The sequence below is a fragment of the Leptodactylus fuscus genome, chromosome 1 (genome assembly GCF_031893055.1).
Source record: "Leptodactylus fuscus isolate aLepFus1 chromosome 1, aLepFus1.hap2, whole genome shotgun sequence".
NCBI classification, from domain to species: Eukaryota; Metazoa; Chordata; class Amphibia; order Anura; family Leptodactylidae; genus Leptodactylus; species Leptodactylus fuscus.
In genome coordinates, this window is record NC_134265.1 from 99699814 (window position 1) to 99713803 (window position 13990).

Genomic DNA, 13990 nt, shown 5'->3' on the forward strand with positions numbered 1-13990 from the left:
ATGCAGCCTTGCTGTCCGCGGCGCCTCACGTCTGTCACCTGGCCGGGATGTGTGTGTGTACTGAAGATGCTGGCTACTCGCAGCAACGGAAATTCGTAAACATGCAACTTGGCTGTGCGCGGCACTCAGAGTGTATCGGCTGTGCCTGGTGTGTGTGAGTAGCCTGGAGGACTGGAGGGTTCGAGTTCAGGGGGGGCGCAGGAGAGGGGTTTGGTGGGAACAGGGCCGGTGGGAAGGGGGAACACAAGCCGGGGGTGTTGGGAAATGGCGTGTCCGGGAGGTGGTGGCACGCTTACATACAGACATGTGCGACAGCTGACACGCGGGCGCAGTCGCATCGTCGCCAACAACGACACGCGGACGAAGCCGAGTGAATATGCTAGTGTAAAATATTAAATTAATTTTTTCATTAAAAAATACATTGGGAATGTGTCAACTTTATGTTATGCTTTTTGAAGATCATTTTATCTTCAACTTGCTTAGGGCAGGTTCACACCAGCGCCCGGTCTCCACTTTGTGGGTTTCAGTCTTCTGCCGATAGGAGACGGAAACCCGGCATTCAGTGTCCGCTGCTGAGCGCCCGTGAGTGTCTTCTGTCTCCGCGGCGAAACCACTTTCTTTTTTTAAACTGGACGCAAAGTCCTGCATGTCCAACTTTGTGTCCAGTTAAAAAAAAAAAAAACTTTCGCTGCAGAGAGCAGAAGATGCTCACAGGCGGACACTTTGCAAACCCATTGAAATGAATGGGTTTGAAAACTACCTGCCGGATTTAGTCTGCTATCCAGTTTCTCAGGCAGGAAATGGAAACCTGCAAAGTGGAGATTTGGTGCAGTTGTGAACCCGCCATTAACTGTTCCAAAAAACAGTCAATTTAACTAGGGGTGTCAAAACATTTGTATGTTACTGTTACTACTTTTAAGTTTCATTTTTATTTGAACATTTGTCACTAAGTTCACATTCACATTGGTGGACCCCTAACATACTGGTGACATGTGAAGCCTGACAGATCTTATAATAGTCAGTGGGGTCCATCGGGCTTCTTCTGTCTCGCCTTTCCTTCCTTCTTGATCACTGTGTATACAGCGGTCAATGAGCACTGTATACAATGCTATGGGCACCCTCTGACCCAGCGATCACATGATCTGCTGGGATCAGCATGTGTTAAAGCTACTGGATCCTACAGGAGCCATATCAGCTCTATAGAATGGGCTGGAGGCTATATTCCTCCTGTAACTGGGACTAAAAGTACCAGCCCTAGTTACAGCAGATATCAGCATTCCCCATCATAAAAATAGTGATCAGATGTCCACAAAGGTCTATTATGACCTTATGGGGACACAATGAGAAAAAAGAAATAAAAGAAAAAAAAAGATTCAAATTAAATAATTAAAAAAATAAATATAATTATATGTTAATAAAACACCCTTATTAAAGGTTCTAGCCCCACCCCCAATAACACCATATAAACTAAAAATTAAACTAAAGTATTTTAGTAGCACTTTGTGTTATTATATTAAAAAAAGAAAAAATGGAAAGTGAAAAACAGACACGATACTCCCCCCCCCGTTTTTTTTTTTTATATTTTCCCAGATAAAAAAAAAAAATTCAAACACATGCAAAAAAAATTCCAAAAAACAATATAAAGCCCCTATGTGTCACCGAAAAAAGACGTAGTAATTAGTTGAATAGCCCAAATGATACAAATGTTAACTCTCTCAAAACCACACATACAAAAAACATGAAAATGTGTCTGGTCCTGAACTGAAAATTGGCCCGGGACTGAAGTGGTTAATGTTACAAAAGTTTGCATAAAATCAGGGGCAACACGGTGGCTCAGTGGTTAGCACTGCAGCCTTGCAGTGCTTGAGTCCTGGGTTCAAATCCTGCCAGGAACAACATCTGCAAGGAGCTTGTATGTTCTCCCTGTGTTTGTGTGGATTTCCTCCCATTCTACAAAGACTGATAGGAGAAAAAAAATGTACATTGTGATCCCTATGGGGCTCACAATTTACATTACATTAAAAAAAAAAAAAATTGGCATAAAAAATTTGACGAAAAGCTTAGTTAAGCTTTACAAAAAATTTCATGAGAAACAAAAAAAATAATTAGGCTATATCATGGCCAAAAGAGACATCGGTGCAGAGATTAGAAAGCTTCCCTTCAGTGGTGGAGAATGCAGTAATAGGGGAAGTGTTAGGCAAAGACCTTCTTGTCTTTAGATTAATCCTGTAAATGTAAAGTGTGCCAAAACACAAGCTTTCTAGGATGAATGAAGATGTTAAGACCATCGGATTTAGTTTCCCTCAGTCGGTCACGCTAGTATTCCAACTGTGTATAAGAAATGAAGCGAATCCAGAAAATAGGCTCATCACATTCATAAGTACATGTCATTATTCAGTACCTGTGTCCTACTTTAAAACGGAGCACCAGCGGCCTCTGACATGCCGTATAAATCACAGCATATGATGTTGTAGCTTTAGCTATTCATGAGTTGTAAAAAAACACAGACGCAGAATATGATCCCTGTGGCTGGCTTGGATTAGCTTTGTCTTTTTGTGAGGACATGGAACTTGGATCCGTTACAGTAAAGACACATTTGAATAAATACTTCTTTGGCATCTGTCACCTCAGCTATTGGAGAAGCTTTATTTTACAAGAAAAAAGGATAGGAGCATTACATGTGTATTGTCTGGGGATTTTGCTGCCAAAAGAAAACTGAGATCTCTTGACATTGTAGTGTTGTTCCCTTCTTATTTTTCGTTATACTTAATAAGGTTGTGTACACATCTGTGTTACAGGCTCCGGAACGTTGGAAGCCTCCACTGCAGACTTGACAGAGAAATAACATAAAATACATTTCCTGAGATCTGTTACCTTGCGGTCTGAAAATCTTAGTGGTCTAGAAGTGGGAAACTCCATTTTAGTTTGACTTTGTCTTAGCTAAGGGTAAAAGTCTGAATAACAGTGAGGTTTTATGAGTTTAGAAAAAAAATTATCCCCTTTTATTCTACAAAACAGTAATACAGCTTGGTCACAGATTCGCTAGTTCAATAAAAGCTGATTTATTAGAATTGGGGTGGTTCTGGTTGTTGCAGTCACAAGAAAGATATTTAGTTTGCAAAAATCGTCATGATAGTTTGTATAATTTAGGTACCACTGAAACATATGGTGATCCATGTTTGGCTCAATAGCACCTCTTGTGTCCTTAATTGGTTGGTGCTCCTACGTTATAGTGTCCAAAAAGCGAATAAAAACATGTAAAGAGACGTTTGATTCAGTAGGATTACAGATACTTCTGATTGTGATCCTAGTATAGGCTCTAAACTGACACCTTATTTGGGGCGTCTGTTCTGGTTTGCTTTCTAAACTGCATCTTCATTTTTGGGATGTCTACTAATATAGCAGCACAGTTTTTAAGACTTTAAACCATATATTAATCTGCCCAATTCCTCTTTTTTAACACTAAGGTTTGGTTATTCTTTTTTAGAATTCCCTTTTTTAACTAAGTAAACGTCAGAATAGCCTTAAGAAAGGCTATTCTTCTCGTACCTTTATTATTCTGATCCGCGCTGCCGTTCCTGAGAAATATCTTCTTTCTTCCTTATGTAAATAAATTTTTAGACAGCACTGGGTGTCCCCTGAGCTAAAACAGTACAGGGGCGTCCCCTGTACTGTCTGAAAACTCCTCACCGATGCCTCCATCTTCTCCAGATTGCTTCTTCTCTCACCCTCTCATCACGTCTTCATCCAAAAGCGCTTACTGCGCATGTCCGTCTGCCATTTTCCGGTGGCCGCTACACGAGTGAAGGCAGTCTTGCTGGAAGAAGGCGCAGGAGGACACGCGCGGCTGTAGAAGGGCAGTGTTGGAGAGTCTTCAGGCAGCACAGGGGACGCCTCCAGTGCTGTTTGAGCACTGGGGGACCGCCCCCTGTGCTGTCTGGAGACTCATTTGCATACGGAGAAAATCGGGAATATCACCAAAATGGCGGCGCAGAGAAAATTTCTAAAGGTAGGGGAAGGATAGCCTTTCTTAAGGCTATTCCGACGTGGTAGTACTGTAAAAAGGGATTCTTTTTCTTAAGGCATCAAGAATTCTTCAGCTTTATTATAAATATGGCAGAATGGATATCTTTATTGGAGTCAAGGTTGTTGTTTTTCTTGAGCGACAGGATTGTAGCATCTGAAACTTTCCGAATGAACCTGCATTGTATTCTTGTCACTCCAACCAGCGCTTCCTGTCTTTCTCTATAAGGGCTGCTCTTAATTTAGCCAAACCACAGAATTCATTACCGTCATTATTTCATTTTTATATTTTTCCCAGTGTAACAATTTGCTAGCTAACAAACGCTATTCATCTCTAGTCATAAGAAGTGTTGGCCTATTGCCTCCTAATAAAGACTGAAACGTTTGCTGAACGACGTTCCTTGTGCAAGCCAAGGCGCTGGCACTTCTGCTGATTGCTGAAGTACGCAGGCATTTTAATCTTACAGCTGCCAAGCAGTCATGAATAAAGTGCAGAAGTAACCGGGCAGGATAAAGATCTAACAGAATAAACAGCTCCGTCTAGCATGGCAAATCAAGGCGCACACTTAAAAGGAATCTACCACCATCACTACCCCTTATAAGCTGTTGTAGGGGCTGTTAGGATACTACTTACTGCTGACAAATTCAACTTAATCTATGCAAAAATGAGTGGTTTGGTGAACATGGTACGTGGCTACGCCTGCCACAGCACCAGTTTTCACCTATGATTGGTACCCAACACCTACACCAACTAAAGTCTGCTTGGTACCTATGCGTGGTGGAACTGAAGTGTTTTTTTTTTTGTTTTTTGGCAGACTACCTTTAAATCTAAAGGTGACCATACTCTTTAGATAAGTGTAAACCATTCCCACAGATTTTGTCAGGATTCAAGTACCATTTGTAGGGATCTCCCAACTCCTCTCCAACAGTACGTGGCAGGCAAAAGAAGCGCAAAGTGTTTGGTATTCAACTGCCAAATTGGTTGTCAAGTGAGATGGGACATCTTTGGTGGTGTTGACCTTACCCCCTTACCCCTCCGAGAACACATTCGCACACAAGACGAGCATAGATCTAATGTGTATGAACAGCATATTTGTGTGTGTGTGTGTGTATATATATATATATATATATATATATATATATATATATATATATATATATGTATGTATATATATATATATATATATATATATATGTGTGTGTATGTGTATATATATATATATATATATATATATATATATATATATAACATTTTTTTTTTTTTATTATCATATGAAGGGTAATTTGCTTTTCAGTGAGCATCTGAAAGAGTCCCCCACCAATCCTGAAAATGGTGAGTGTTTTACCCCTGCTTTGAATGCAGCTGCAGGAAAACTGGCTGAACCCCTTGATCGACTTGTCCATGCTCTACTTCAGTGGATATGCCAGACATAGCTGAATGTTGTACTGCCGCTTATTGAAGTCAATGGTGGGGAGTAGTTTTGTGGTCTATCAGGGGTTTGGCCACTTTTACTTGGCTTTATTCACAGAAGGGGTAAATAACCTCTGTTTTCAGGTTCTGTGGGGGTCAATGGTCAGACCGCAACCGTGCAGCAATTTAGCCCGTTTTCTATGGATACAGGGTAACTATTGTTTGTGGCATAACCCCTTTAAAGGGATAGGTCATCTGTATCAGATTGTTGGGGATCCAAGATTCGGCCTCCCTATGATCAATCGTTCGAAGAGAGCACTTCTTTCAGATGAGCGATTTGGCCTTTTCTCTGCTTGCCACGTACATTGTGTTGTATAATGATTGTGCTTGGTATAAATGGGACTATGTGACAAATGAAGGTGTCTTTACTTGCCTTCAAATTGGAAGCAGCACTTACCTGAGGAAGGAGGAAAGTTAACTTCAACAAAAAAAAAAAAAAAAAAAAAAATATATATATATATATATATATATATATATATATATATATATATATATATATATATATTGACGATAAAGGGGTTGTATGTGTTACTTTAGAACATGGATCCTTCCAGTGAACAATAAATGGGAGCTTAGATAAAATATTGACTTAAGACAAAGGAAATAATCATGTTCCTTTATTTTATACAGTCCTTTTAGAAACTATCTTGTTTGTTTGTAATTTTATCTAACATGGCTTTTTGTGCCCCAAAATATTGTGTTCTCCAGGGTGGAGCATGTCAGAAAATGCACATTGCTGTTTTTTTTTTTCCTGTACATTCCTCTATTAATATGGAATGGTTTTGGATGTGTCTTTTTCTTAGGCTACAGAAAAAAATGAAATGTTAACTATTCATATTATGCCATTTATTTTAAAATCCGTTTCAGACTCATTCCAAAACCCATCCAGGCAGCTTAGATAAGCGTCTCATTCTAGTTATTGAATTGGCTATCTTGTAGGAATGGCGAATACTCCAGGAAACCTTCACATTTTCCTATTAATTTGTGGCCTGAGAAGAGTTAAGGACCCACTCTACTTGGTTGAGGCTTTTACAGGTAAGGTTTTTTTTTTTCAGCAACTGTTTTGTATGATCAACAGCATGATACATATAGTTTAATAGCATGACAGGGGTCAGCACGTGTCCTGCAGCTACTAAACATAAAAATTCAGATGTACTGTAAAAGTTTTCATTTTAGTGTACATATTCAATTTACACAATTAAATGACCTTTAAGAATGTATTTTTTTATGATGAAGGGTTGACTCCTCTATTAACTGTTGATGCACAGCAAAGAAAGTTACTTTACCATTGCTCCTATAATACATAAGGTGTTTTGCCATCTACTCATTGTTGACTATTGTGTGCCCAGCATTGTTTATCTAACGTTCTTGTTTCTGAAAGTGCAGTTTGATGTTACATTTGGGCATGTTATTAAATTCTTACTTTTGATACGTTAAAGAAGACCTTTCACGACTTCCACCAATCCCAGTTCTTAGCATCTTTCAATAGGCGCTGCTCCACTGATTCCAGCACAATTGGAATTTTTCCTATAGCTCCTACTGGTCCTGAGCTATCAATGGTGTTAGTTTTGGTGCCTTATATACTATTTAGAATCTGTACCGTCTGGTGGGCAGTGTCAGACAGGGGCAGGCAAGGGGGCATGACTCAGAGCTCCAATCACAGGATAAATAGCATATCAGACACCAAATCTAACAGCAATTATTATTCTGGAATGTTGGAATCGGTGAAGGAGCTCTTATTAAATTATTCCAATAGCTGGAATTGGGAGGTGGTGAACTGTTCCCTTTAATAGGGAAACTGAGAATTTCCTCCTGCAGCAGTCCTTATGAAAGCACAAAAAAACCATAGTGTTGGTATAAAATAATATTCAAAATAATACTCGCCTTACTGTTCCCTTGTCGCTCCAGTTCTGCTGCTTTTCAGGTTTTTGCTCGTGTCCTGGCTTCTAGTAATGACATATTATACACAAAATTGTGCAGTCAATCTCTGTTCATAACGGTAAGATCAATGGTATTGACAGATCACAAGTGTAGTCAGTGATTAGTTGAAGCCGTGGGACAGAAGCAGTGCTATGTGTCCTTAAAAGGAGACTGTCAACAGTAAGTGGGTTATAAACCTAATCTCAGTACCTCATACTGTGATTCTACAGTTTCCAAATATACCTCTGCAATTCTGCTTTGGAGACCCATTTTCATGTAAATCACAGCTTTATTCGTATGGAAATGAGGGGAAAATGACATTTATATTAGTAAGTTAATCAATGCCACAAGTGCTTCCAAAAAAAGGCAGTTGTAGGTATAGGTACACCTTAATTATTTTGGTAAATTAAAGCAAGGTTCACACTAGCACTCACTTTCCAACCTTCAGGTGCTCCAGTAACTAAGGTGAAAACTGGTATATTTCAGGATTTTCATAAATATTCTCAATACAATGCTCACAAGAAAAACTTAACATGTCCCTCCAGCTTTCTAAAAGAAAAAAAAAAGGACTGCACATTAAAGGAGTTTTCCCACCTCAGTGTTTCAGAGGCTTTGCCTGAAGTCTGTTCACAATACTTATGCAAATCAGATAACATGCAGATGCTTGTACAGAATGTACTCAGTGTTATCTGTGTGTTTACATAGACAGATAACAGACCAGGCTCCTTTCAGCTCTCCATGTGCTTTATACTAATATGGCCACAGACTTTCTTTGCAGCACTATCTGTAAGACATCCCTCAAGCTTTCATCACTGTCTGTCAAAAGGGTATTGCAGAGATGGCGTGTCTGTCTTATAGACTGTTCTGCAGAGGAAGTGAGTGGTCATTTTACCAAAGAAAAGGAAAGAAACTGAAGAAGAAGCATGTCGGCACCCAATTATACTAAACATGTTTCATGCATAGTCCTTTTTTTTTTTTTTTTTTTTTTTTCCAGCATGGTGAAGGGTTGCTTTATCTTAAAAATGGCCTGCCTGTTGTCCTAATATGTATGTTTTCATAAATAACTTTTCTCTCCCATAAAATGAGAATTCTGGAGAATAGTTTCCTAGAGTTCTGCATTTTGCCATTCCTCTATTCCCTTAGAAATAAATTGACAACTGGGTGTGTTACCAGTAAGGGGGTATGCTCCCACACAATGACATTGTCCAGTTGCTGATGGAGTCTCACTATGTTGAGATGTATCCCTTTGACAAGAAGATTGGTTACACCCACTTGTCAGTTTTAATCATACATTTTTAGAGCAGAGGGATGGTCATTAAACAGTGTGTCGATTTCCTGAATGGTTTGGTGGGTGTATAGCACTGCAGGCTGATCTTCTATTTGCTTCATCTTTCCATGTCTGGATAGCTATAAATTATGGAAGTGTCAAGTGTGTTTTGGAATGATAAATGTCTAATTGTTAAAACTTGCCAATAAGTGTTTAATTCTGTTAATACACAGTGACAGCTCTTCTGACAGACTGGTGGAAGGATGCTTATTTAACTTTAGGATGGACGATTATCTGTGACCAAAACCATTTGCTCACTTTATAATAATCATATTTTTATCGAGCTTTATAGATGTCTGTGCTTGTCTGTCAATCTCCGGAATGAGCCTCCAATAGCTACAAATCATGTATCCATCACTAATAATCTGATGATTAAACATACAAGAAAAGTTTCAAGAAGTTCTCTACCAAAAATTACATTTACAAAAAAAGAGAAAGTTGTAAACTTATCATATCCTATTGCCTTGGTTTTACAGTGCCCATTCATGTTGTAGCTATGGAATAGTAACCAGCATCAGATTGGGAAACCCTTAGCCCAACAGAGTTAATGATTCTGAGAGCTACCATCTACAGGGATATGCACAGATCCCATATAGAACACACCATTCCTAACATCCAGTAATATGTAATATTTGTGAACCTTACCATGAGAATTAGCTCCTAGTGTCAAGTCATTGCTCCAAAGTCCCTTTTAATTCTGTAGGTCTTTTACTGGACATTTTGAGCTCATTATTATGCATCAGATCATGGGCCCAGTTGAGGATCTAGGATGCCACCCTCCTTTCTCAGCCGTTTTGCATGCTGTCTCTCCTTCTCACTTCCTTTATGCTTCAGCAAGCTGGTGAGAGGGCTTTGATTGTTTGATGGACAGGCCACCATGATTTATTTCAGTAGATTTAGACATTGCTTTTACCATGATAAATTATTTATTATCAGTGGCAGAAATTAAATGTAAATACAGATCAAATAATATGCATAGTAAATGTATATTACATTAACACAGGTTTGTAGAGATCATTTTTTCACTATTCTTCTGCAGAGAACGGATTTGCAGTAAACTGAATGTTATCTTCATGTTTAAATAGAAAGATAAAAACCTGGTCTAAGCCTTCATCATCAAAGTGCAATTCGCTGACCTGTTAGTCCAGACTGTAGAGCTGTAAATAACAGTTAGAGAACTTAGTTCCCCCATAGAGCAGGGACTCATCCTCCCACCTTGTTAGTAATCGGATGAGCACCACAGCTGATTTCACCCTTTGCTATGCATTTGGTAAAAATCCACATGTAATACTTGCAGTGTTTGTCACAAATTCATCCAAGATTTTGCCACAGATTCATGTGAAAATCTGCAATGGGGAATTTGTGCTTTTGGACAAAAATCAGATTTTTGTAATGATTAATTCTGGTGGAGAACCTCTGAAGTAACTAATAGCGCATTATATGATTCCGTGTACTGAGTCAGTACCACCTTATACGAAGAAGAGATAACGAGGCCTGCTTCAGAAATACAGTCTAATCCAAATAACCTTGTCCTTGATGATCTGCCTGATCACTTTCTATAACAACTCACTGTATACTCTGATACTCTGCCACATTTCCATGTGCTGCAAATTGCCATTCAGTTACCATTTACTGCCAACTTAACGATACCTACTTTCTCCTAGAGTGGCATAAAAGGGAACCAAGTATTTGCTTGGCTATTATTGGGCCAATGGTAAGTATAACTTTATATTAATAAATGAGTGAGTGGTATATAAAATAAAGCCATGTTGCATTTTTAAACCTTTCTTAGGTAGGGGCCCTAATTTGTGAAACAGCCCTGCTACTTACCTAACCGTGACCTCAGTTATGGTCTCTGAGCTACGCTGTTTCCGTAATTAATGTAGAAGTAAATGGAAATCTAGGGAACCATGTAGCACGCTATTCTACTCTGTTTCCATAAATTCCATAAATGTAGCTCACAGCTGCGCTGTTTCTATAAAGCCAGACCATAGTTGAAACAGAGGGACCCCTTTAAGTTCTAAATTGACAAATGTAAATGTAATATCATGTCGGCTCATTTTCTCTTTCTAGTCTAATTTCACAACATATGTTTTCATTATACAATATAGGATATCCAATTTTCTCTCTTGCATTTCTTTACACTCTGCTACACAAAAATATTTACAAGTAAAGTGGCATGGAAGATAAATGTGAAATGGTAGACTGCTCACAGCACTTTCCATTAGTATGATATGCTTGCTGCCTAAATAATTATGCCAGTTTTATGTATTGTGTTGAGTGTTTAACTCGGTGTGTTAGGCACCTGAAAGCTAAAACCATGATGACTATATCTCGTGTATGAAGGACTGAAACCTACTTTGTATAGACTAACCCTTGCTGTTTGACCACTAGACCTATAGAAAAATGTGATCCTGATTATGTCCTATACTAACTCCCCAGCAATTCTTTCTTACGCCCAAGTAAGGGTATGTTCACATCTGAGTCATTTTGGTCAAATTTTTTTGTTTCACTATAGCAGAACAAAACAAAATGTACTAAACAATAAAACAGATCTATCTAATGTTTGACGGTAACGGATCCCAAAGGACCCCATAAACTAAACTGATTTTGTAGGACAAAAAAAAGTTGTTCTTGGAGGACTTCTTCATGGAGTTCCTGACACAGATGTCAACATAACCTAAGAGAAAGCTGTGGATCTCTGTAAGGGCACCATTTAGGTTAATACACTTTTTGGAGCATGTAGATATTTGAGACCTTGTCCAAAAGCTGAAAGCTTAGTTTGTGCCTGGAGTGACACTTTTGTTATGTGATCTAGGCACATTTAATGTCTCGTTCCCCAAAGGCATTAGCCTATTCGTGAAGGGCTGCTGACTTCTCAGTAGGAGGGCACAGCCTAAAATGCTACATCTTGTGCCAAAATTCTGCCTAGAATGACTTGCAAAAATATTCATACCCCTAATACATAAATGTCCAGTAAACACAATACATACATTTGATGCTAAGCCAGACAACAAAAAATGTATTTTTATGGAAAACATCCAACCAAGTTCAACCAGTTCTGATTTTAATTAAATCAATATGGCTTGATGGAGCAAAAAGAAATACCAAACAAGCAAACCATAAAGCATTATTGAAGTACTGTGAGGCTTGAGAATTGTGGTTTCATTAATGTGTACTAGAGAAAAATAACATTTTCGGACAGTACATCCTTTTATCTAAGGGGATCCTTTGAGGAGAGATTTGCTTCTTCCATTTCCCAATCTGTTTAGCCACTAAAAGCACTCTCTGAACTATAGCTCCAGTGCCCCCAACTACTGTTTTAAATCTTATATAGTCATAGAGCAGATTGCCCAGCAAGACCCTTCATATATTTCAATTTTTCATGGAAATTCAGATACCCTTTAAGCAAGTGTAGGTAAAGTTCTGTCAAAATATTTCTACACTATGCTGGAATAGCAAACATTTGTGATACTGTCCTATCACAGGTGTAACTTGAAGCCCCTATAATGGGTCTATAATGGGTCCCTTCCTAGCCTGTGCCATATATATATATATATATATATATATATATATATATATACATACATACATAATGTGGCAGATAGATCTTTGAGATCCCTTCAGGGTCCATTAGCAATAGCTACATCTTAAACATTTTGGGGAAGATAGCTCGGTAGCAGCAATGGTATGGACCCAACCAGTCAGAGGCAGGGACACAATATTTGGTGCAAATAGGTTTATTTGAAAATAATAGCTGAAATAAATAAATAAACCTTTGCTTAAAGTACAAAAACGTCAAACAAAAACCTGCTCGTCCGAGCACTAACTAAACAGGAAAAGGCTAATTATATATATGGCTTTCTACTAGGCATACGAACAAACAAAATAACACTTTTAGGTCTCACTCGTCTCTCAGTATTTCAGTATAGACCAGGCATCTCCTCTCTCTCCCAGGGTTTGCCCTGAAGTGCAGGCTCTGCAGCCTTGTATGGCCTAGTAATGAGCCCCAGGACCCACACCTGGGCGGAGGCCTACTCAAAACCCGCACTGGACCACACATATGTCAGAAACCTGGGGGAGATATATCAGGATTCCAGCACTCACCTGAAGCCTGTCACTTTTTCACACACCCTATATTTACACCCTTTTGTCCTATTATATTTGAATGGATGTTGCAAAAATTTAGGATGAATAGAAGTGAATTTATGCAACAAATCTGAAATATGTAAATATACTTCAACAAGCTAAGAAAAAATCAATACAAGACTCAGAAATCATTACTCTGCTGTGTTTTATAAAGAATCATTGATTGTACTTGTGCTGCTTTCTTCAGGACTTCTGAGTACTGTATACTGTATATAGAAGGGTTCATATTTCCCATATCCACAGAGTGTGAATTTGTATGTGATAAATATGGAAATGCTTATGGTTTGCAGTATGCTATTGATATGTGTTAGTCGTTGATTTTCTTTGAATGTTTACATAGTGGAGCAGATTCAATTATCCAGCAATTCACACATCTGTAATCCACAAATAATATATGGTCTGCATCAGCGGATATGGTCCTAATGACCTGACTAAACAGTATCATAAGGATCTATGGTGCTGTAAGTTTTGCCATTATGGCCCTTTGTACTGCCCTAATAGTTAAAACAATATAAACTAAGACCTGGCAGTTTGTCTACTGTTGTGTGTGTACAGTGAAGGAAATAATTATTTGACTCCTTGCTGATTTCGTAAATTTGCGCACTGACAAAGACATGAACAGTCTATAATTTTAAGGATAGGTTAATTTTAACAGTGAGAGAATATCAAAAATAAAATCCAGAAAATCACATTGTATAAATTGTATAAATTTATTTGCATTTTGCATAGAGAAATAAGTAATTGATCCCGCTGGCAAACAAGACTTAATACTTGGTGGCAAAACCCTTGTTGGCAAGCACAGCAGTCAGACGTTATAAAAACATATCCCAAGCTTTGAGCCCCCCCATGGAGCACTGTCAGCGCCGCACCTCCCATGAGGCGACCTGAAGCAAGCGCTTCAGGCGGCGCTATGTCAGGGCCCCAGGGAGGGCGGCATTTTTGCTAACCTAAGCCAGTCCATGACAAGCTGTCCTGGACTGGCTTAGCACCAAGCGGTGGTTTGGGGAGGCCACTGGAGCAGCGCTGCTCCAGCAGCCTCCCCTCACGCTCAGGCAGAGAGTAGGCCCTCTCTGTGCCTGCTCTCTGCCGGCGAACGGCGC

At 39.0% G+C, this 13990-nt stretch overlaps 1 protein-coding gene and 1 long non-coding RNA gene across 3 annotated transcripts in view; both read left to right on the top strand.

The window, feature by feature from the left end:
- Nucleotides 1–13990, top strand: part of LOC142203938 (uncharacterized) — a 1061686-nt gene that overhangs the window by 81447 nt on the left and 966249 nt on the right. The window lies entirely within an intron of this gene.
- Nucleotides 1–13990, top strand: part of GLT1D1 (glycosyltransferase 1 domain containing 1) — a 100695-nt gene that overhangs the window by 46414 nt on the left and 40291 nt on the right. Inside the window, exons 7-8 of the mRNA XM_075275033.1 lie at nucleotides 6434–6529; nucleotides 10406–10455. Coding sequence (XP_075131134.1) covers nucleotides 6434–6529; nucleotides 10406–10455 — 146 coding nt within the window. The remainder of the gene's footprint in view (nucleotides 1–6433; nucleotides 6530–10405; nucleotides 10456–13990) is intronic.